The sequence below is a fragment of the Anomaloglossus baeobatrachus genome, chromosome 9, assembly GCF_048569485.1.
Source record: "Anomaloglossus baeobatrachus isolate aAnoBae1 chromosome 9, aAnoBae1.hap1, whole genome shotgun sequence".
In the NCBI taxonomy this organism is placed as follows: domain Eukaryota; kingdom Metazoa; phylum Chordata; class Amphibia; order Anura; family Aromobatidae; genus Anomaloglossus; species Anomaloglossus baeobatrachus.
Window position 1 is genome coordinate 40,741,335 of NC_134361.1, and position 21,507 is coordinate 40,762,841.

The window sequence follows — 21,507 nt, forward strand, 5'->3', positions numbered from 1 at the left end:
CAGTGATCTTCTGGCAGCATGGATTAACCCTTTTATTCCATCCCCTGCAATGCTATCTTCCTGGGCTCTGCAGCAGCCTTCCTCTGTTGCACTGCTCCTAGCTTTTGGGTACTAGAGGTGGGGGGAGAGAGAAAGGCGCAGATAGGGTCTTACCTGATATAACTCTGTAAAGTAGGAAAACACTCACCTATTTCGGTTGTGCCAGTCACAACCCCTTGAATCGCATTTGAGTGTCAGCGTGGTATTAAGCAGCGGCCCCGTACACGGCAATGTAATAATACAGAAAAAAGGGAAAAACGGGTTTTAGCCGCGCTAAAAAACCACTGATGTTGAGTTGATTAAAATTTCTTTTTATTTCAGCATTTCCAACGCGTTTCCGAGTAAATCAACTCAACATCAGTGGTTTTTTAGCGCGGCTAAAACCCGGTTTTCCCCTTTTTTCTGTATTATTACACTGCTCCTAGCTTCAAAGATGTAGAAGAAAGTTCACAGAGCAGATTACAGGGGATAACAAGCTCTTTACTTCTTGGAGCATAAGGTAATGATATGTACAGTCATACAGCATTGCATCAGGAAGAGAAACCAAAACCAAGAAGAAAAACAAAAGACGTTTTACAGTACAGTGAGTAAGGAAACTTTAGACAACATCGCCATCTACTGTTAGATCAGCATAAAGTCCTCCACACAGAAAAAGAAGTCCTCATCCGTTGCATATACCAACATCCTCAACATGTGGTTATAGTGGTTGTGTCTATAACACAACTGCACCAGGTCAGTGCACCTAATTTAATTATTTCTGGTACCACCGGATAAGACACCATTTGCACCCCCCTTCTGTGTCATTTCAGTTTCACGACACAAGTCAGGAAAAAAAGGCATTCTGTGCATGAGATTTCTGAAATCTCATAGTTTTTATTGGTACTGTAAAAATTATCTTTCAGGTTGCATATAAAAAGCTGCAAAAACACAATATGTGAACAAAGCCTTTAAGAGGTTTTTAATTACCCAAAATATGTGTGTCTGACCTTTTTTTTTACATACAGCATTGTTTATGACCATAGTCTGTGCCAAGTATTGCAGCTCAGTCCCATTCAATAGAATTGGCCCCCAGACTGGCATGGCGCTGTGTCTGGAATAAAGTGGTCCCCTCCATCTAATCTCAAACAAGCTTTTTCCTAATGCAATGACACAGAATACATAAGCTAATAATACTATCATATCAATTACGTGAAATATTGCAGTTCTTTCTTATATCTAAATTGCTTCCCACATTTATGAACGTTTCCTAAATCACAATTTGTCATAGATAGATACGCGTTATATTATTCTTGAGACTGTGTTCGGGGCATAAGACATATCTCAAAGCTGGGAGGAATATGTCCAAGCCCGCTTCCCACCGCAGCTACAGAGATCTTTTCAGGGGCCACTGGTGACTTGATTGTGAAGTTCTGCAGAAGTGTGGTGATAAAAATGAAAATCTCCATATTGGCCAAGCTCTTCCCCGGGCAAATTCTCTTACCTGGAAAGAAATATCAGTGAATAGACAAAACATCTCCATTTATATGACCAATGATTTTAATAGGTGACATGTAAAACCATACTTGTGGGGCTTTCCAACAATTCCTCAAGTGAAAGCAGTGGACATCAGGATAAGGCCGGCTTCACGTCAGCGGTATTCTGCCGCAATGCTGGATCCATCAGAAATACGGTACAGTTCAATGGCATCGCGGCAAGATAAGGTTGCATGCAGTCACATGCGCCCGTGGCCGCATGCAACCGCATGTGACCTTATCTTGCCACGATTCCACTGTACTGAACTGTAGCGCATTTCTGAGCCGCCATTGCGGCAGAATACCGCTGACGTGCGCGCAGCCTAAGCTCTGTATGGACTTGCTATATAACACGCCTCACACATGTGTTTCCTGTATCTGTTGCTAGAAGCTGATATTATGGATGTAGGCGATGGTCAGGATACCCCCACTCCTAATAAATGTTGTATAAAAGTGTATTACATAATACAGTATATGTTTTGGGAATACTTGAAAGTGTGAGCTATGCGTGTCATACATGTATTATGATTTGAAAATGATGGAAGATTTGTTGGTGCAGTAATAGTAATATGCAGGTGCAGCAAGCACAGAAATTAATACTTCTGGTAACTAAAGCAACCATGCCCCCTGTTCCAGGTGTGATTTGGATTGGCTTACGCCTCCCCTCCATGAGTCTGTGTATGGTTTAACCCGGACAGAAAAAGAGCGGGAAAATGTCTGTGAGGACAGAGAGGGTCTGAGAGGGATTGTGCCACAGGTGCAGAGAGGAAAGCGGGATGTGGCCTGAGGAGAAAACCCAGAGAATACCACGATGCTGAAGTTGGTTTCTTATTCGTCAGTTTCTTATTCGGGGCTGAAGTTGGTTTCTTATTCGTCAGTTTCTTATTCGGCTATTTAGTTTTTTCAGTTTTTTATGCGTTTAACAACAAAAATAACACATGACAATAATAAAATACAATGCACTGATGTGCCCTAATATAAATACACTCAAAATCAGCTGCAAAAATTATACAACTGGCAAAAAAATGGGCATCAAAGTGGGCACCAAAGTATGTTAGTGAAAGGGTTAAATGGCTTTGGGCCACTGATCTAAGACCAGAATTGCATATCTAGTGATGCCTCTAATCAAACTGAAGTGACTCCAGCCTGGCCCAAACAGGTTCTGGGCATCAGAACTGGCATCAAAGTGGGCACACAGCCAATTTTCACAGATTTGAATAAGTAACTGGTGTTTTGAGGGGTTAAATGGCTTTGGGCCACTGATCTCACACCACATTTACATACCTAGTGATGCCACACATCAAATTCAGATCACTCCAGCCTGGCCCAAACAGGCTGGAGTGATCTGAATTTGATGTGTGGCATCACTAGGTATGTAAATGTGGTGTGAGATCAGTGGCCCAAAGCCATTTAACCCCTCAAAACACCAGTTACTTATTCAAATCTGTGAAAACTGGGGTTTTGCCCACTTTGATGCCAGTTCTGATGCCCAGATCCTGTTTGGGCCAGGCTGGAGTGATCTGAATTTGATGTGAGGCATCACTAGGTATGTAAATGTGGTGTGAGATCAGTGGCCCAAAGCCATTTAACCCCTCAAAACACCAGTTACTTATTCAAATCTGTGAAAACTGGGGTTTTGCCCACTTTGATGCCAGTTCTGATGCCCAGAACCTGTTTGGGCCAGGCTGGAGTGATCTGAATTTGATGTGTGGTATCACTAGGTATGTAAATGTGGTGTGAGATCAGTGGCCCAAAGCCATTTAACCCCTCAAAACACCAGTTGCTTATTCAAATCTGTGAAAACTGGGGTTTTGCCCACTTTGATGCCAGTTCTGATGCCCAGATCCTGTTTGGGCCAGGCTGGAGTGATCTGAATTTGATGTGTGGCATCACTAGTGAGATCAGTGGCCCAAAGCCATTTAACCCCTCAAAAACACCAGTTACTTATTCAAATCTGTGAAAACTGGGGTTTTGCCCACTTTGATGCCAGTTCTGATGCCCAGAACCTGTTTGGGCCAGGCTGGAGTGATCTGAATTTGATGTGTGGTATCATTAGGTATGTAAATGTGGTGTGAGATCAGTGGCCCAAAGCCATTTAACCCCTCAAAAACACCAGTTACTTATTCAAATCTGTGAAAATTGGCTGTGTGCCCACTTTGATGCCAGTTCTGATGCCCAGAACCTGTTTGGGCCAGGCTGGAGTCACTTTAGTTTGATTAGAGGCATCACTAGATATGCAATTCTGGTGTTAGATCAGTGGCCCAAAGCCATTTAACCCTTTCACTAACATACTTTGGTGCCCACTTTGATGCCCATTTTTTTGCCAGTTTTATAATTTTTGCAGCTGATTTTGAGTGTATTTATATTAGGGCACATCATTGCATTGTATTTTATTATTGTGATGTGTTATTTTTGTTGTTAAATGCATAAAAAACTGAAAAAACTAAATTGCGGAATAAGAAACTGACGAATAAGAAACCAACTTCAGCCCCGAATAAGAAACTGGACGAATAAGAAACCAATTTCAGCATCGTGAGAATACCTCAGTCGGTATCCGGCCCTGGAGAAGACGCTGCCCCATGTTGCAAGAGAAGGAAAGCTGCCTCCATTCGGCCCCAGTGAAGTGCGCACCAATGGACTTCGTACACTGAGAGAGGACCGGTTCTCAGGATGGTAACGTGAGTTTGTACTTGTGCGCACTGGTTAAGGTTTAGTGCAGGCCTCCATAGTTAGAGTGTGGTGTCCACACGGTCCCATTAGTGGAGGCCAGTTAGGTGAGAACACACAGTAGTGAAGTATAAGGATATTATCTGCAGTTGTTTGTACTGTTCTTCATTGTGATAGTTGGGGCGACAGTTGTAGTTCACTCCAGCTAAATAGCTCAATTGTGTATTAACCCCTGTTCCAAAATACATCTTTCCCATTGCCCAGAAGCCTTTACCCTGTTTTGTCTGTAAACTCGTCTGGTACTGTAACTTAAGCCTGCTTTACACGTTGCAATTTCGCATACGATATCGTATGCGATTTGCAACGCCCCCATCGTATGTGCGGCACATTCAATTTGTTGAATGTGCCACACAAACGATTAACCCCCGTCACACGTACTTTCCTTCCATATGACCTCGATGTGGGCGGCGAACGTCCACTTCCTGGAGTGGGAGGGACGTTTGGCGTCACATCGACGTCACACAGCTGCCGGCCAATAGAAGCGGAGGGGCGGAGATGAGCGGGAGGTAAACACCCCGCTCACCTCCTTCCTTCTGCATTGCCAGCTGGGAGCTGCAGGACGCAGGTAAGATCTGTTCACTGCGATGTGTGCTACCCCGGGTATGATGAACAACCTGACGTTCAATTCGTCAGGAATGAACGACGTGCATGCGATGAACGGTTTTTCGTTCAATCGCAATTGCACGTCGTTGTCACACGCTACAACATACCTTACGATGCCGGATGTGCGTCACTTACGACGTGACCCCGCCGACACATAAGATATCTTGTAGCATGTAAAGCGGGCTTAACTCTGCACCGTGGTGGTCCCTCAGTGATCGCTTCATGGAACCTGCCCTGCATTTGATACTATCTGTCGCTGTATTGCCACTTCTTGCTGCTGCCTAACTAAAGTTTTACAATTCTTTTATTATACCACCTGCCTGCTGATGCTCCTGTCTCCCTCCACCACACCAACATCAAGGGGAATGCCACACAACACCACAATCAAAGTGGACAGTAATGACAGGGTTAACCCCCGCATACCTAGAGGCTGTGTGCCCTATCCAGTGCATCGGTGCCCCAGGCAAAATTTATCTAACAAGAATGAGATATGTTTAAATTGAGCCTCACCTACATCATCCTCATGATACGATGGCTTCAAAGAAATATGGACTTGAAACAATAATTCAGGGAGATCTCTTATAACATCTCTGAATTTTGCAAATTCTCAGGTACCAATCCCCATGTTAAAGCGGTACTCACTCTACGAGTGCTGATAGTGCCAGACTGTATCATAATGACAATGGGGAATGGAATGCTAACTCCTAGTGGTCAATTATTTCTCACATTTTACTGAGGACTAATGTCAGGACACTAGCAGAGTCTGGAGTCCTGATGGATAGAAACTGTACTGTGCAGACACCTTACAGCACCAGCAGGGGGAGCAAATGCCACAAGGTGTGTGGAGGATGGTCGAACGCCATGAGGAGCAGAAGAGGACCGGAGGGACGCACAGGAGAAAGGTCAGGGCCAGTCGAGGTCATTATCGGAGGAAGCAACAGAGAAGGGGAGGGAGGGGAGGGAGAGAACAAGAAGCAGGAAGGAAAGGAACGAAGGTATGTCAGGGGAGACAGACAGAGATCAAGGGGATAAAACACAGACAGAGGACGAGAGCACAGGGGAGACGGATCACAATCATACACTTATAGGGACCAGCAATCACAGCAGAGCAGAGCTTAGCTTATAGCCGGCGTTGGTTCACCAGAGATGATCCCATTTAAAGCATACAGGCTCCGAAAACAAGGCCTTAGAGAAGGCTCCACCCCCTAGCCATGTGGCAGGGGAGACGAAACCATGACAACTAAAGGGGGCTTTACATGCTACGATATCGCTAGCAAGCGTACCCGCGCCCGTCGTTTGAGCGTCACGGGCAAATCGCTGCCCGTGGCGCACAATGTCGCTAACACACGTTACACGTACTTACCTTCCTAGCGACGTCGAAGTGGGCGGCAAAAAACCTCTTCGTTAAGGGGGAGGTTCGTGCGCCATCACAGCGTCGTCACACAGCGGCTGACCAATAGAAGCGGAGGGGCGGAGAACAGCCGCATTAACAACACGCCCACCTCATTGCCGGAGGACGCAGGTAAGCTGTGTTCGTCATTCGCGGGGTGTCACACGTAGCGATGTGTTATGCCTCAGGAACGACGAACAACCTACGTCCACAACAACCAACGAGATTTTGAAAATGAACGACGTGTCAACGATCAACGATAAGGTGAGTATTTTTGATCGTTAACACTCGCTCGGAGCTGTTACACGCAACGACATCGCTAACAACGCCGGATGTGCGTCACAAATTCCGTGACTCCGACGACATATCATTAGATATGTCGTTGCGAGTAACGGGGCTTTAAGAGGAATAGTGCAAAGTTTTAAGAAAAGTTGATTCTGAATTATTTTAAGACCGGTGATACCCTGGTTTTATGGCCAGTGTCAGGTGCAGGTACCCAGAAGGTATACACCCAACAGTAGCCACAATCTATATAGATGCCCTCATGGAACCCATTGTAAATATATATAAATATATTTGCATCATTCCAGCTCTTTATATAGGAAATACACTTTCTGCGGTATAGGAAAGTGCCTAAAATGACGTATTTCTAAGAAAATGCTCACGACTTTAGGCTATTTTCCCAGCCGCAGTGTGCAGTTAGCCTTAGGAAAAGCCAAGTTTACACTAAAATAGACATAAGAATCTAGTTCAATTTCATCCTCACCTATGGAAAATGGCATCAGAGACTCTCTCTTCATAAGTTTCCCACTTCCGTCCAAGAAGTTTTTAGGATCAAAGTTTTCTGGATTATCGAACTGTGTGATGTCATTGTGTGCACCTGTAAGAACCGGGGTGAAAACTGTTCCCTTGGGGTTTCGAAAATAGATAAAAAGCATTTTAGAAAAACTTTTATGTCTTATTATTTTTGATCATTTTATTTTTTTCCTTCTCTTAATTATATTTTCACCTTTTTAAATGTATAATTGCGAATGTCAGTATCCACGATCAATTCATGGGGAAGAGCCAATGGTACCACATCACCAACTCTCTGGACCTCATATATAAATGCTTCTGTGTACGGCATATTGAATCTATCCTCATAACTTGGTGGACGTTGGCCAATTACGTTGTCTATCTCATTGTAGACCTTTTCTGTGGGGAAAAAAGAAAAATGTCTATTTTTTTAGATTTTTTATTATACCAAATAGGCTTTTGCAGTTATGTCCGGCTTTGTTTACAAACCTGCTATATTGGGGTATTTCATGAGATGCAAGAATGCGAATCTCAGGGTAGCGCTTATTGATTCTGTCCCAGCAAAGAACAAGATCAATGAGTTCATCACCAAAGTATTGATATTGAAGAAAGTTTCTTCATTCTTCTCTTCCTGTGTTGTAGAAAATTATACAGATAAGAGGATATAAATGTATTTACAATTATATAAATTACTGTATATGGATTAAATTAAAAACAGAAGAGAAAAAGCGCAATAGGGTCTTACCCGATTTACTGGGTGAAAAACATAAAGAAGTGGTGCACTCAACTGATCGGGTTGTGCCAGTCACAACTCCTTTAATGGCATAAGTGAGTGCCTAAGCGGTCCAGCAGCAGCCCTGTTGTACAAGTGGAACATCAAATTCGGAACTGGAGGAAAAACAGGTTTTTGCGCCGCGCTTGAAGACCACGGACATCAGTGTCAAACAAACAAGTCTTTTATTTCATTCCTATGCGTTTCGGAGACCCCAACTGTCTCCTTATTCAGGGAAAGGAACTTTACAGAAGCCAAGGAAGAGCCTTTTATAAAGGGATGTACAGAAAAAGAGAGGAAGAGAATCCCTGGCTATGACGTCAGTTCACCATGTGCTACTGAGCAATGACTCATAGCGACGTGGAGTGAAACCGCGTCATAGTGCCCTTTCGGCAATCATATATGGTACATATTAATACATTTAGTTTAAAAAGAACGTTCATGATAAATAAAAATCATCAAACAATTAGAAATTCATACAAGCAATCCATTTCGGATACAAAAAATAAAGAAAAAGCAAAAGAGAAAAAGGATATAGAGGTATATATACCACTGATAATGATGTTTGCCACAAACCCGAAGTTGGGTGGCCGTGAAGTTGACAGGCCATCACACAACCATTACACTATCAGAGAGACTTGACGGTACCTCATGGTTAGCTGCAATAGGACCATTAGCACCCTAGTGCAAATAACATACACTAGACAAATCACAGCTTATAATAATATGGAAGAAACAGGGCACATATTATATTCACAAGTAGGAAAAAATTATTATCATTATTTTTATTATTTGTTAGACTTTGATGATTAAACAATTCTAATTAAATACATATGTGAAAAGGTGCACTAAAATTAAAAAGATGGTTAGGGTATAGCACTATAAAAACTATTAGAATGAATCTTTATGATAAAACAGAGGGAAAAACAGGGGGATAGTGCTGTGCGCATGCGTGAGAATAGAGGCTAATTCTCTTATTGAAAGAGGTGAAATGAGTTCAAGCCGTGAGAAAAAATTGCAAAGCGCAGGCGCGCTTCACAGGGAAAGTAGCAAGCTCCTCACATAGCGAGGTCAAGAGGGTTCAGAGGCGTGGGAACTAACTGTAGTGCACGTGCGTGCATTCAGTTATCGGTAAATTACTTTGACACAAAAAGAAAAGGGGAAATCGCATGTGATCATGCCGTGGAGAAAGGGATACAACATATCACGAATGAGTTATTCAAGGGAATGTGAAGCGGGATCATGCCCGACCGTGCTAGGAAGGACAAAAGGTGGTTCATTTACATTTTCGATTTAACATAGTGCCGGAACAAAGTCTCTCCCAAAGGCTAGTGTGCCAAAAAACAGACAGAAGGCTAATCTTTGCACTAGAAAGCAGTGGAAGGGGGGAAAAAGGGGCTTTAAAACTGAAGACCAATATATTATTTGGAACACGTAGCGATATAGGCAAAAAATATATATATAAAAACCACAATGAAACAATTAGATAAAAATAAATAAAATCCAAGGATGCAACACCAGAACACATGTATGGTATGCACAGAGAAGAAGACAGAACATATGTTTCCAGTATGTCTCCAGTATGCACAAAGAAGAGGATTTATAGAATATCGAAACTGACATTTATAGCAGCATTTATATCCGCATTTACAAAGATAAATGAATGAAATAAATATAAAAATATATTTATATAAATATAAAGATAATATAAAAATGATATGATGATCAAGATAAAACCTAAGGAGCAATTATTAGAGTTCTAAAATATCATAAAAACACATTTTCATAAATTAGTAAAATAGATCAGTAATCACGTTGAGGCCAAAAGGTTTCAGAGTGTTCAGTCTATGGATCCAATAGGTTTCCTTTCTACTGAGAGTTTCTGCCCTATTGTTGGTATTAGGGGGAACTTGCTCAATAGGCGTGATTTTGAAATCTGGATTTTTATTATGTGCAATCGTACAATGTTTAATAATAATAATAATAATAATAATAATAATAAATAATAATAAAAATCCAGATTTCAAAATCACGCCTATTGAGCAAGTTTCCCCTAATTTTAGAACTCTAATAATTGCTCCTTAGGTTTTATCTTGATCATCATATCATTTTTATATTATCTTTATATTTATATAAATATATTTTTATATTTATTTCATTCATTTATCTTTGTAAATGCGGATATAAATGCTGCTATAAATGTCTGTTTCGATATTCTATAAATTCTCTTCTTTGTGCATACTGGAGACATACTGGAAACATATGTTCTGTCTTCTTCTCTGTGCATACCATACATGTGTTCTGGTGTTGCATCCTTGGATTTTATTTATTTTTATCTAATTGTTTCATTGTGGTTTTTATATATATATTTTTTGCCTATATCGCTACGTGTTCCAAATAATATATTGGTCTTCAGTTTTAAACCCCCTTTTTCCCCCATTTCCCCTGCTTTCTAGTGCAAAGACTAGCCTTCTGTCTGTTTTTTGGCACACTAGCCTTTGGGAGAGACTTTGTTCCGGCACTATGTTAAATCGAAAATGTAAATGAACCACCTTTTGTCCTTCCTAGCACTGTCGGGCATGATCCCGCTTCACATTCCCTTGAATAACTCATTCGTGATATGTTGTATCCCTTTCTCCATGGCATGATCACATGCGATTTCCCCTTTTCTTTTTGTGTCAAAGTAATTTACCGATAACTGAATGCACGCACGTGCACTACAGTTAGTTCCCACGCCTCTGAACCCTCTTGACCTCGCTATGTGAGGAGCTTGCTACTTTCCCTGTGAAGCGCGCCTGCGCTTTGCAATTTTTTCTCACGGCTTGAACTCATTTCACCTCTTTCAATAAGAGAATTAGCCTCTATTCTCACGCATGCGCACAGCACTATCCCCCTGTTTTTCCCTCTGTTTTATCATAAAGATTCATTCTAATAGTTTTTATAGTGCTATACCCTAACCATCTTTTTAATTTTAGTGCACCTTTTCACATATGTATTTAATTAGAATTGTTTAATCATCAAAGTCTAACAAATAATAAAAATAATGATAATAATAATTTTTTCCTACTTGTGAATATAATATGTGCCCTGTTTCTTCCATATTATTATAAGCTGTGATTTGTCTAGTGTATGTTATTTGCACTAGGGTGCTAATGGTCCTATTGCAGCTAACCATGAGGTATCGTCAAGTCTCTCTGATAGTGTAATGGTTGTGTGATGGCCTGTCAACTTCACGGCCACCCAACTTCGGGTTTGTGGCAAACATCATTATCAGTGGTATATATATACCTTTAAATATCCTTTTTCTCTTTTGCTTTTTCTTTATTTTTTGTATCCGAAATGGATTGTTTGTATGAATTTCTAATTGTTTGATGATTTTTATTTATCATGAACGTTCTTTTTAAACTAAATGTATTAATATGTACCATATATGATTGCCAAAAGGGCACTATGACGCGGTTTCACTCCACGTCGCTATGAGTCATCGCTCAGTAGCACATGGTGAACTGACGTCATAGCCAGGTATTCTCTTCCTCTCTTTTTCTGTACATCCCTTTATAAAAGGCTCTTCTTTGGCTTCTGTAAAGTTCCTTTCCCTGAAGAAGGAGACAGTTGGGGTCTCCGAAACGCGTAGGAATGAAATAAAAGACTTGTTTGTTTGACACTGATGTCCGTGGTCTTCAAGCGCGGCGCAAAAACCTGTTTTTCCTCCAGTTCCAAATTTGATGTATATGGATTAGACATTAGACTTTTTTTGTACCTTCTCCATTTTGATCAGGAAACAGTCAATAAAATCCCTCGGGTTATTACTGTCCAAAGTCTTCATGTTGTTCTCCATTTTCTCTTTGATAAAGTCTGCCATGACACCAAAGTTTCCCATCATTGTATGGTGAGGGCCAGGTATGTACTTCATGACATTCGGATATACGTTGTACAGCTTGAATAAAAAACAATTGAATAAATTAGTTCAAAGGTTTGTTTCAGCAGATTTTGGCACTTTTTATTTCGGCAATATAGTCTATACAGTTGCTTGACTTGAACTATGTAGAAAATTTTGGATAGAATTTGAAGATGGTAGCAGCACAGAAACTTGAGAATATTAGTAACCTGGAGGCGACTACCCATGAGAAAAGGATTAAGAAGATTCCTTGGGAACTGTGCCAGAAGCTGGTGTCTAGATATGTGTCCTATTAGGCGATGTTAACCTCCATTGTCAATCACTATCTCCATCCATACCTCCATAATCATCAGAAAGTTTTACAATAGTTTATTTTCTTCCATTGGTACATCCATGCAAATATCAGCTACTCTGCAATATATTTTGGCAACTTTGGCAACAATGAATCAAGAAGAGTGGCAGGGAACCGGTACCAGGCAGGCACCATGCAGTGACACACAGAGGCGATGTGTCACGCTCCCCGGGTCCCCTGTCCAGCTCCCCGGCTCCCCTGCCACGCTCCCCGGCTCCCCTGCCACGCTCCCCGGCTTCCCTGGCTCGCTCCCCGGCTCCTCTGTCCGGCGTCCCCCGCTCCACAGCCTCCAGGCCTCCTCACCTATGATCCCCAGGCGTCCCGGTCCCCGCTCCCAGCGTCCGCCGGCAGCTTCACTCCAGCCCGGCTCCCCTGCCTCCTGTCCGCCGCTCCCTGCCCTGGCTTCTGGCACCGGGCCTCGCGCATGCGCATTAGGGCGCGCGCGCGGTCATTGACCCTTTCTTAAAGGGCCAGCGTCCACAGACAGGATATTGAACACACAGGTACAGGGTATAAAGGGGTTTAATGTCCAAGTGGGCGGGGCCTGTTCTTCGTGTTTCCTAAGCTAGGAGTCAGGTCTCCTTGTCTCTGTGATATACTCACCTATCTCTCTTCTAGAGCCGCTCCTGTCTCGCCATCCGGTCCTGCCGATTCCCGAACCCCGAACGCTGACTATCTGCCATCCCGTCAGTCCGTACCATCTTTGATCCCTGTGGTGATCCATCCTCTCGCTCCATCGGTTCCGGACTCTGCCTGACAACATCTCGGCCTCCGAACCTGAGCTCCGTCACCCGGACTACCATCAGTGACTCCGTGGTCCCAGGGACTTCTGCATTCCACTCTTTTGCACGGACTGTCCTGCTACCTGTAGTGCTCCGGCTACCGGACCCCTTGCCTTCAGTAAGGTGTTCGGCCCAGTGGATCCACCTCCTGGGTCTACCCGTCCACCTGGCCCTAACACGATGCTTAGTGCATTAGAACTAAATATGAAATGTCAAGTAGATGAAATTTCCCTTGAAACCTAAGTTGATACTTACTACTCCCCAGCGTGTGCTCATAATACGGAAGATCTCTTGAATACATTTCACAACTTTTTGGAAATTTTCATCTTTATATTCAAATCGGCTGCCAAATACCAAAGAGCAAACCACGTTGGACACAGACCGTAATATAGGGTAATTCGGATTTATTGGGGATCCTAAAACAACAAACAGAAATGAGTAAATCGCTAGCTTGAGGTGCACAGAAGAAGAGTCTTGTCATGGTTTCCAAATTGAGCACCTAGATTGTGTCCTCGACAGGTTCTTATCTAGTGGTGCCCAGCACTAGACACATGAAAACATAAAATTAATAACAACATGGGGTTTCTTTTGTTCAAAATAAGCGCGGTAACCTATTACTTGTATGGTATGGTTTCCAAAACCTGCCATCAATGTAATAGGTAAACTTTCCAATTTTTTTTCCATTATTTAGACATTCATCTTATAAAAGCGTAAGTACAGATTAACATGTGATCACACATTGACTGCCCCTGCTTAATAGGATGAGATGCCTCTTACATATTATGACCATCATACAATCCAAATTTTAAAGGATTACTCCCAATAAGTTATTCCTTATCATTACAATTTATTGATTGCTTGAAGTCTTAGCTCTCCAAAACAAAGTGCATTTTTGATCGTCACACCGGGGCGCAACACAGAGGGAAAACCAGGGAGGATGTTAAGGAAGGCCCTGGTGATAGGGAGGATGAGAGAGGTCTCCAACTCACAATCACCTGTGACTGATCCCTGAGCTCTCTAACATCTCAAGTCAGGTCCTTGCCCTCGTGCGCCATCACGTGCTTAGGCCCTTGCTATCCCTGAATTTACACTGGCTAATAAGTACATCAGCAAGACCCTAGTCCCACTACTACAAATAAAAAAAACATGAGGAAGGTAAGACAAATGACTGGAGAAAAACACAGCTAATATAACTCATTGGTTTCTTTAGCCGGGAACTTCCCATCTGCAACTGAAACAACACCACAGCTATGCAGAGACAAGTTCCTTCTGAGTAGACAGGATAGAGAATCTATTACTGGGATGGAGTAAAGCAGGATGACAAAGTGTTGCAGCTGTGATTGAGGCTAAGCATAATCTTAGCCAGCAGTGAAACAGTCCTTAACCCTTTCATCATCAACAGAAAATAAATCCCCTACAATACAAGATGTAACCTTTGGACGTGACACACTTGTGACAGTACGCCCGTTCTATGAGGAGTCTCTGGACCAGGTTTGCCAGGATGAGAAGCATGGAGGGAATGTACCAAACTACTGGCATTAACTTCTGATGCTAGTACCCACATCCTTTCTTCCAGATCATAACCCTTCCAGTGTACCAGTGTTGGCAAGCGCAGTGAACAAAACAGGAATTTACAATCCTCGCCACCTGAAATTTTAAGTTACCATCAAGAATCACTGGAGTCTGCAGGAAAAAGTCAACATATTTTTAGAGCAATTCAATGCTAAAAGCCAAAGGGTTAAAGACAGCAAAAGTTTGTAAGGACCAATGAACCTAGGACCCAGTTTGCAAGACGGAACTTTGAACCTAATATTTCTGTTAGATAATCGTACATAGTCATTCACACACAGGTCCAGACCTGGCAAATGTTTTTTTTATCAGGCATTCATTTCATAGGTAAGAGATACTTGGACATACGAACACGGAATCTTAAGGGTGCTTTACACTCTGCGACATCGCTAGCGATCTCGTTGCTGCTACAACTGAAACAACCCCACAGCTATGCAGAGATGTGCTCCTTCAACTTAGGGGTACTTTGCACGCTGCGACATCGTAAGCCGATGGTTGCGATGCCGAGCGTGATAGTCCCCGCCCCCGTCGCAGGTGCGATATCCTGTGATTGCTGCCGTAGCGAATATTATCGCTACGGCTGCTTCACATGCACTCACCTGCCCTGCGACGTTGCTGTGGCCGGTGACCCGCCTCCTTCCTAAGGGGGCGGGTCGTCCGGCGTCATAGCGACGTCACACGGCAGGCGGCCAATAGCAGTGGAGGGGCGGAGATGAGCGGGATGTAAACATCCCGCCCACCTCCGTCGTTCCTCATTGCAGCCGGGACGCAGGTAGGAGATGTTCCTCGCTCCTGCGGCTTCACACACAGCGATGTATGCTGCCGCAGGAATTAGGAACGACATCGTACCTGTCGCTGCACCGGCATTATGGAAATGTCGGACCCTACACCTATGATACGATAACGACGCTTTTGCGCTCGTTAATCGTATCAAAAAGGATTTGCACACTACGATATCGACTGCGACACCGGATGTGCGTCACTTTCGATTTGACCCCACCGACATCGCACCTGCGATGTCGTAGTGTGCAAAGCCCGCCTTAGACAGGATAGAGAATCTGTAAACAACATGGAGTAAACCCAGGAGTGGGTATGTTTAGCAGAAGGGCGTGATGACAAAATGTTGCAGCTGTGATTAAGGGTAAGCATAATCTCAGCCAGCAGGCAAATAGTCTTTAACCCTTTCAGCATCAACAGACAGTAAATCCACTCCAATACAACTGACCTAAAATTTTGGGAATAACTTAGCTATATAGCAATATTTAGAACTTTTATATCATGGCTAATTTTATTATTTTATATGTAAAGTTATTTATTCACTATAAAGTTATTTATTCACTATATGTTGCTATTATCCAAGCACTTTATGGGGTGTATATGTTTATTGCAAAGCACTGTATAGTGTTGCATTTAAGTATTTGACTAATGAATGGAACTGTTATTTGGCACCATGCTATGAAGCATATTTACCTGGGTACTGTTTAGTAACAGTTGTTTTCAAACTGTATGGCAGTATATCAAATTGGCAGGACAAACAGAAGGTACCACATGTGGCACAGCTCAATATCAGACGTGAATATGTTCATGATGCTAAAATAACAGATTAAGCAATCACATCGGTGCCATAAATGTTAGTAATATTGTGAAATTAAATACCTTAAGCCATAGAAAAAAACTACAGAATCCATATTACCAAAGTTGTTAAACTTTACCATTAGCTTTTCTCAGCACTTCAGTCAGATACCCAGCCTCCTCTCGGATCCTCTCCTCAAAGCTACGCTTTCCAACGCCAAAACTTCCCAGGGTCAACAATGCGAAACGTCTCATCTCCTTCCATTTTTCTCCATTACTGAAAGCAAGCTCTGTGAAACACAGAATAGATAATTCCATATGAAAGTAAAGAACTTCTACTAAGGGCTCATTCATATGACCGTTCCGTCTGTCCTGGTCAGTTCCTGTTTTTTTGCGGACCTACGGAGAGGACCATCTTTTCAATGTCTTTTCTGTAGGATCGGATGGCACACGGAAGCACTTCCGTGTGCATCCGATCTTACAAAAAACCACACTGGATGCCATATGTCCATTCTGTTATTATGGAACATGTCCTATTCTGTTCCGTAATAACGGACCGTGACTCAATACAAGTCAATGGGCCTGCAAAATCCCCGGAAGCCGCATGGAAGCACTTCTATGTGACCTCCATCGGGTGGCCGTGCAGTCTTTGTCCCGCTACCGCTCCAGCCCCGTGGGTGCTCTCACTGCAGCGTGTCAGCATTTGCCCACACTGCAGTGTGTCAGCATATGCCGGCACTGCAATGTCAGCATATGCCCACACTGCAGTGCGAGTAGCCGCGGAAATGATGAGCGTTGCCGTCAGGAGGTCAGTAACGTTCATTACTTGCAGTGATGAACTCCTGACGTCAGCGCTTGTCACTGACAGCCGCGTTCTCACATCACCTCTCGCAGGCGGTCCGAGACTGTGACTAGCGGTGACGTCATGGGCCACTTGCGAGAGGTGATCTGAGAACTCGGCGGGCATAGAAATCAGTGACCAGCGCTGATGTCAGGAGTCTTCTATCACCGCAGGTAATTTAGCTCGCTAACCTCCTAAAATCAGCGTTGGTCATGCCCTGCAGTGAACTGAGCTGACCTCATGATGTTAGCCCAGGTCACTGCACTGCTCTCCCAGCCAATAGGGAAAATTCTGTTCTTAATTGACTGGGACAGTGAGTATGGATCGCCGTGGGACCCCCTTATTGGATTACGCCGGACCCGGATTTGTTTTTTCTTTTCAATAAATTGGTGAACGAGGGAATGTGTTGGGGAGTTTTTTTTCAAATAAAAATTTGTTTGTCGTCTATTTTTTTTAATTACTGACTGGGTTTGTGATGTCGGGTATCTGATAGACGCTGTGACATCAGTAACCCCAGGGCTTGATGCCAGGTACATTACACATCTGGTATATTACCGCACCAGGGCATCGGGATGAGTTGGGGGAAAGTACAAAGATTGGCACATCTAATGGGTGCGCCACTTCTGGGGTGGCTGCGGTCTGCTATTCTTAGGCTAGGGAGGGTCCAAGAACCGCGTACCTCCCTAGTCTGAGAATACCAGACCACAGCTGTCCGCTTTACCTTGGCTGGTGATCCAATTTGGGGGGGACCCCACGTTTTTTGTTTTCAATTATTTATTTAATTTAAAATAACAGCATGGGGTGCCCTCTGTTTTGGATTACCAGCCAAGGTAAAGCTGCCAGCTGCGGTCTGCAGGCTGAAGCCGTCTTCTTTACCCGAGCTGGCTACAAAAAATAGGGTTACCCCACGTCATTTTTTTAAAATTATTTATTTGTTTTTTGGCTCAATTCAAGTCTAAGCACCCTTTAGTGCCACTTGAAAGGCACTAAAGCAGGGGTCTCAAACTCGGCTGGGTGTATGGGCCGCACACAGGAAAAAAATAATTTGAGGGGCCGCATTCCTTTCAGGACAAAGTGACATTGGTAGTGGTACCATTTTTTCTTTCTATACACCCTTGAATCACTGTTTTTGAACATTTTTCATTTGTCCATTATAACAAATGTGTAGTGTGTGTGTGTGTATATATATATATATCTACATACATACACACTTTTTTTTTACATTTTTTCCACTTTTTGTAAGTAATACAGTTTTACAATAACCACCGCATAGTAATTTTGGCCAACATCTTGTAGTAATGTGCCCCATCTTGTTTCCCATTCTGTAAAAATGTGCGCATCCTTGTCCCCTTGTAGCAATGTGTCCCAGCCTCAGCTAACACACACACACACACACACACACACACACACACACCCACCCTGTGCAGCCTCAGCTCACCCCCCCCCACCCTGTGCAGCCTCAGCTCACACACACACACACCCCCCACCCTGTACAGCCTCAGCTCACACACACCCCCCCACCCTGTGCAGCCTCAGCTCACACACACACACACCCCCCCCACCCTGTGCAGCCTCAGCTCACACACACACACCCCCCCCACCCTGTGCAGCCTCAGCTCGCACACACACCCCACCCCCCACCCTGTGCAGCCTCAGCTCACACACCCCCCCCACCCTGTGCAGCCTCAGCTCACACACACCCCCCCCACCCTGTGCAGCCTCAGCTCACACACACCCCCCCCCACCCTGTGCAGCCTCAGCTCACACACACACACACCCCCACCCTGTGCAGCCTCAGCTCACACACACACACACCCCCACCCTGTGCAGCCTCAGCTCACATACCCCCACACACCCCCACCCTGTGCAGCCTCAGCTCACACACACACACACACACACACTCCCACCCTGTGCAGCCTCAGCTCACACACACCCCCCCACCTTATGCAGCCTCAGCTCACACACACACACACACCCCCACCCTGTGCAGCCTCAGCTCACACACACACACCCCCACCCTGTGCAGCCTCAGCTCACACCCCCCCCCCTGTGCAGCCTCAGCTAACACCCCCCCCCCCTGTGCAGCCTCAGCTAACACCCCCCCCTGTGCAGCCTCAGCTAACACCCCCCCTGTGCAGCCTCAGCTAACACCCCCCCCTGTGCAGCCTCAGCTAACACCCCCCCCTTGCAGCCTCAGCTAAACCCCCCCCTTGCAGCCTCAGCTAACACCCCCCTCCCCTTGCAACCTCAGCTAACACCCCCCCCCCTTGCAGCCTCAGCTAACACCCCCCCTGTGCAGCCTCAGCTAACACCCCCCCTGTGCAGCCTCAGCTAACACCCCCCCCCCGTGCAGCTTCAGTTAACACCATCCCCCCCCTGTGCAGCCTCAGCTAAAGCTGGTGTCACACATAACGACGACGACAACGACGTCGCTGCTACGTCACCATTTTCTGTGACGTTGCAGCGACGTCCCGTCGCTGTCGCTGTGTGTGACATCCAGCAACGACCTGGCCCCTGCTGTGAGGTCGCCGGTCGTTGCTGAATGTCCAGCTTCATTTTTTGGTCGTCACTCTCCCGCTGTGACACACACATCGCTGTGTGTGACAGCGAGAGAGCGACGAAATGAAGCGATCAGGAGCCGGCACTGGCAGCTGCGGTAAGCTGTAACCAGCGTAAACATCGGGTAACCAAGGGAAGACCTTTCCCTGGTTACCCGATGTTTACGCTGGTTACCAGCCTCCGCTCTTGCTGCCAGTGCCGGCTCCTGCACTGTGACATGTGGCTGCAGTACGCATCGGGTAATTAACCCGATGTATACTGTAGCAAGGAGAGCAAGGAGCCAGCGCTAAGCAGTGTGCGCGGCTCCTTGCTCTCTGCACTGACATGTAGCTGCAGCACACATCGGGTTAATTAACCCGATGTGTACTGTACCTAGGAGAGCAAGGAGCCAGCGCTAAGCGCGGCTCCCTGCTCTCTGCACATGTAGCACAGCGACGTTATGATCGCTGCTTCTGCTGTGTTTGACAGCTAAGCAGCGATCATAACAGCGACTTACAAGGTCGCTGCTACGTCACCGAAAATGGTGACGTAACAGCGACGTCGTTGTCGCTGTCGCTTAGTGTGACACCAGCTTAGTGTTACACACACACACTCTGTGCAGCCTCAGCCAGCAACAGAAACACACACACGCACGAAAACTTTCCTCTCACCTGCTGTCAGCGGCATGCAGGCACGTGGACTCGGTGAAGCCTCAGCTAACACACACACACACACACATGCAGCAGGTGCTTGCCTCTGATTGGCAGGCGGCTGTTATTGCGTTCTGCAGCGAGAACTTCACTGTGCGCGGCAAAGACAAAACTGTAGGCTGAAATAAATAACTGGCAGCTGCGGCCCCTGCACCGGTCGCCATCTTTACCAGGTCCACGGGCCTGCGGGCCGCAAGAAGCCACCTGAAGGGCCGCATGCGGCCCGCGGGCCGCGTGTTTGAGACCCCTGCACTAAAGGGTGCAAGATTACAAAATGCTGGGGAGCGGGACATATGTCTTTCTCATCTATTATCTATATCAAAAAAACACCAAAAAGGAGCCAAGACAAATGATATGTGCACACACAGAATGTGGTGAGCCTTCCTCATAAAGATGGCTGCAGCCAAGGTGCAAGATGCTGATGTCACAGCCACTCAACCTCCACACTAGGGGGGAGGGGCGGCTGCTTAGCATAAGACATGCACACTAATAAGGCTTGCACTGGGAGTGCAAGCCTTATTAGTGTGCATGTCTTATGCTAAGCAGCAGCCCCTCCCCCCTAGTGTGGAGGTTGAGTGGCTGTGACATCAGCATCTTGCACCTTGGCTGCAGCCATCTTTATGAGGAAGGCTCACCACATTCTGTGTGTGCACATATCATTTGTCTTGGCTCCTTTTTGGTGTTTTTTTGATATAGTTCTTTGTGGTTTTTCCATCTATTATCTATCTAGCCTTTTATCTATCCCTTCATTCATTCATTCATTCACTCATTCATTAGTTCATTTATTCATTCCCCTATTTATCCCTCTATCTATCTCTCTGTCTCTCTATCTATCCCTCTATCTATCTATCTATCTATCCCTCTATCTATCTATCTATCTATCTCTCTGTCTATCTATCCCTCTATCTATCTATCTATCTATCCATCTATCTATATCTAGCTTTCCATCTATTTTGTCTATCTAGCTGCTTCCGTGTTTTGCAGTCCGCAAACGGAAGGCACACAGATGACACACAGATGACACATGGCCCGTAAATGGAACGGATGTCACACGGATACCACACGGATGCATCCATGAAAAAAATGGACCGTGTTTTGCGAACCGCAAAAACGGAACAGTTATGTCAATGTTGCCTAAAAGATAGAGTCATCAAGAATTTTCTTTTATTACACTATCAAATTCATGGACTCAAAGGGATCATGGGATAGTCAAGATTAACACTTCAAAGGTAAAATGAAAAGCAAAAGTCCAAGAAAAATGCAAGATTGAACAGATGTCTGCTTAGATTGTTCAAAATATACAATTCATGTTTATTACCCTCTTTTATAAAAAAATTGTCAGTGTCATGGGGGTCTCCTTACTTGGGAGATGTGTGATAAGTTTGGGATCTAAGGGGGGCTTTACACG

At 44.6% G+C, this 21,507-nt stretch overlaps 1 protein-coding gene across 2 annotated transcripts in view; it reads right to left on the reverse strand.

The window, feature by feature from the left end:
- Nucleotides 1–399: 399 nt before the first annotated feature.
- The window catches only part of LOC142251111 (cytochrome P450 2F2-like), a 31,674-nt gene continuing 10,566 nt past the window's right edge, over nt 400–21,507 (reverse strand). The window contains exons 4-10 of one of the 2 annotated variants that reach the window (XM_075323628.1): nt 16,151–16,300; nt 13,125–13,285; nt 11,598–11,774; nt 7,555–7,696; nt 7,280–7,464; nt 7,037–7,178; nt 400–1,519 (exon numbers count right to left, since the gene is read on the reverse strand). In XM_075323628.1, the coding sequence (XP_075179743.1) occupies nt 1,323–1,519; nt 7,037–7,178; nt 7,280–7,464; nt 7,555–7,696; nt 11,598–11,774; nt 13,125–13,285; nt 16,151–16,300 (1,154 nt within the window). In that variant the 3' untranslated portion in view covers nt 400–1,322. The remainder of the gene's footprint in view (nt 1,520–7,036; nt 7,179–7,279; nt 7,465–7,554; nt 7,697–11,597; nt 11,775–13,124; nt 13,286–16,150; nt 16,301–21,507) is intronic. The other variant, XM_075323627.1, reaches the window with a different exon arrangement.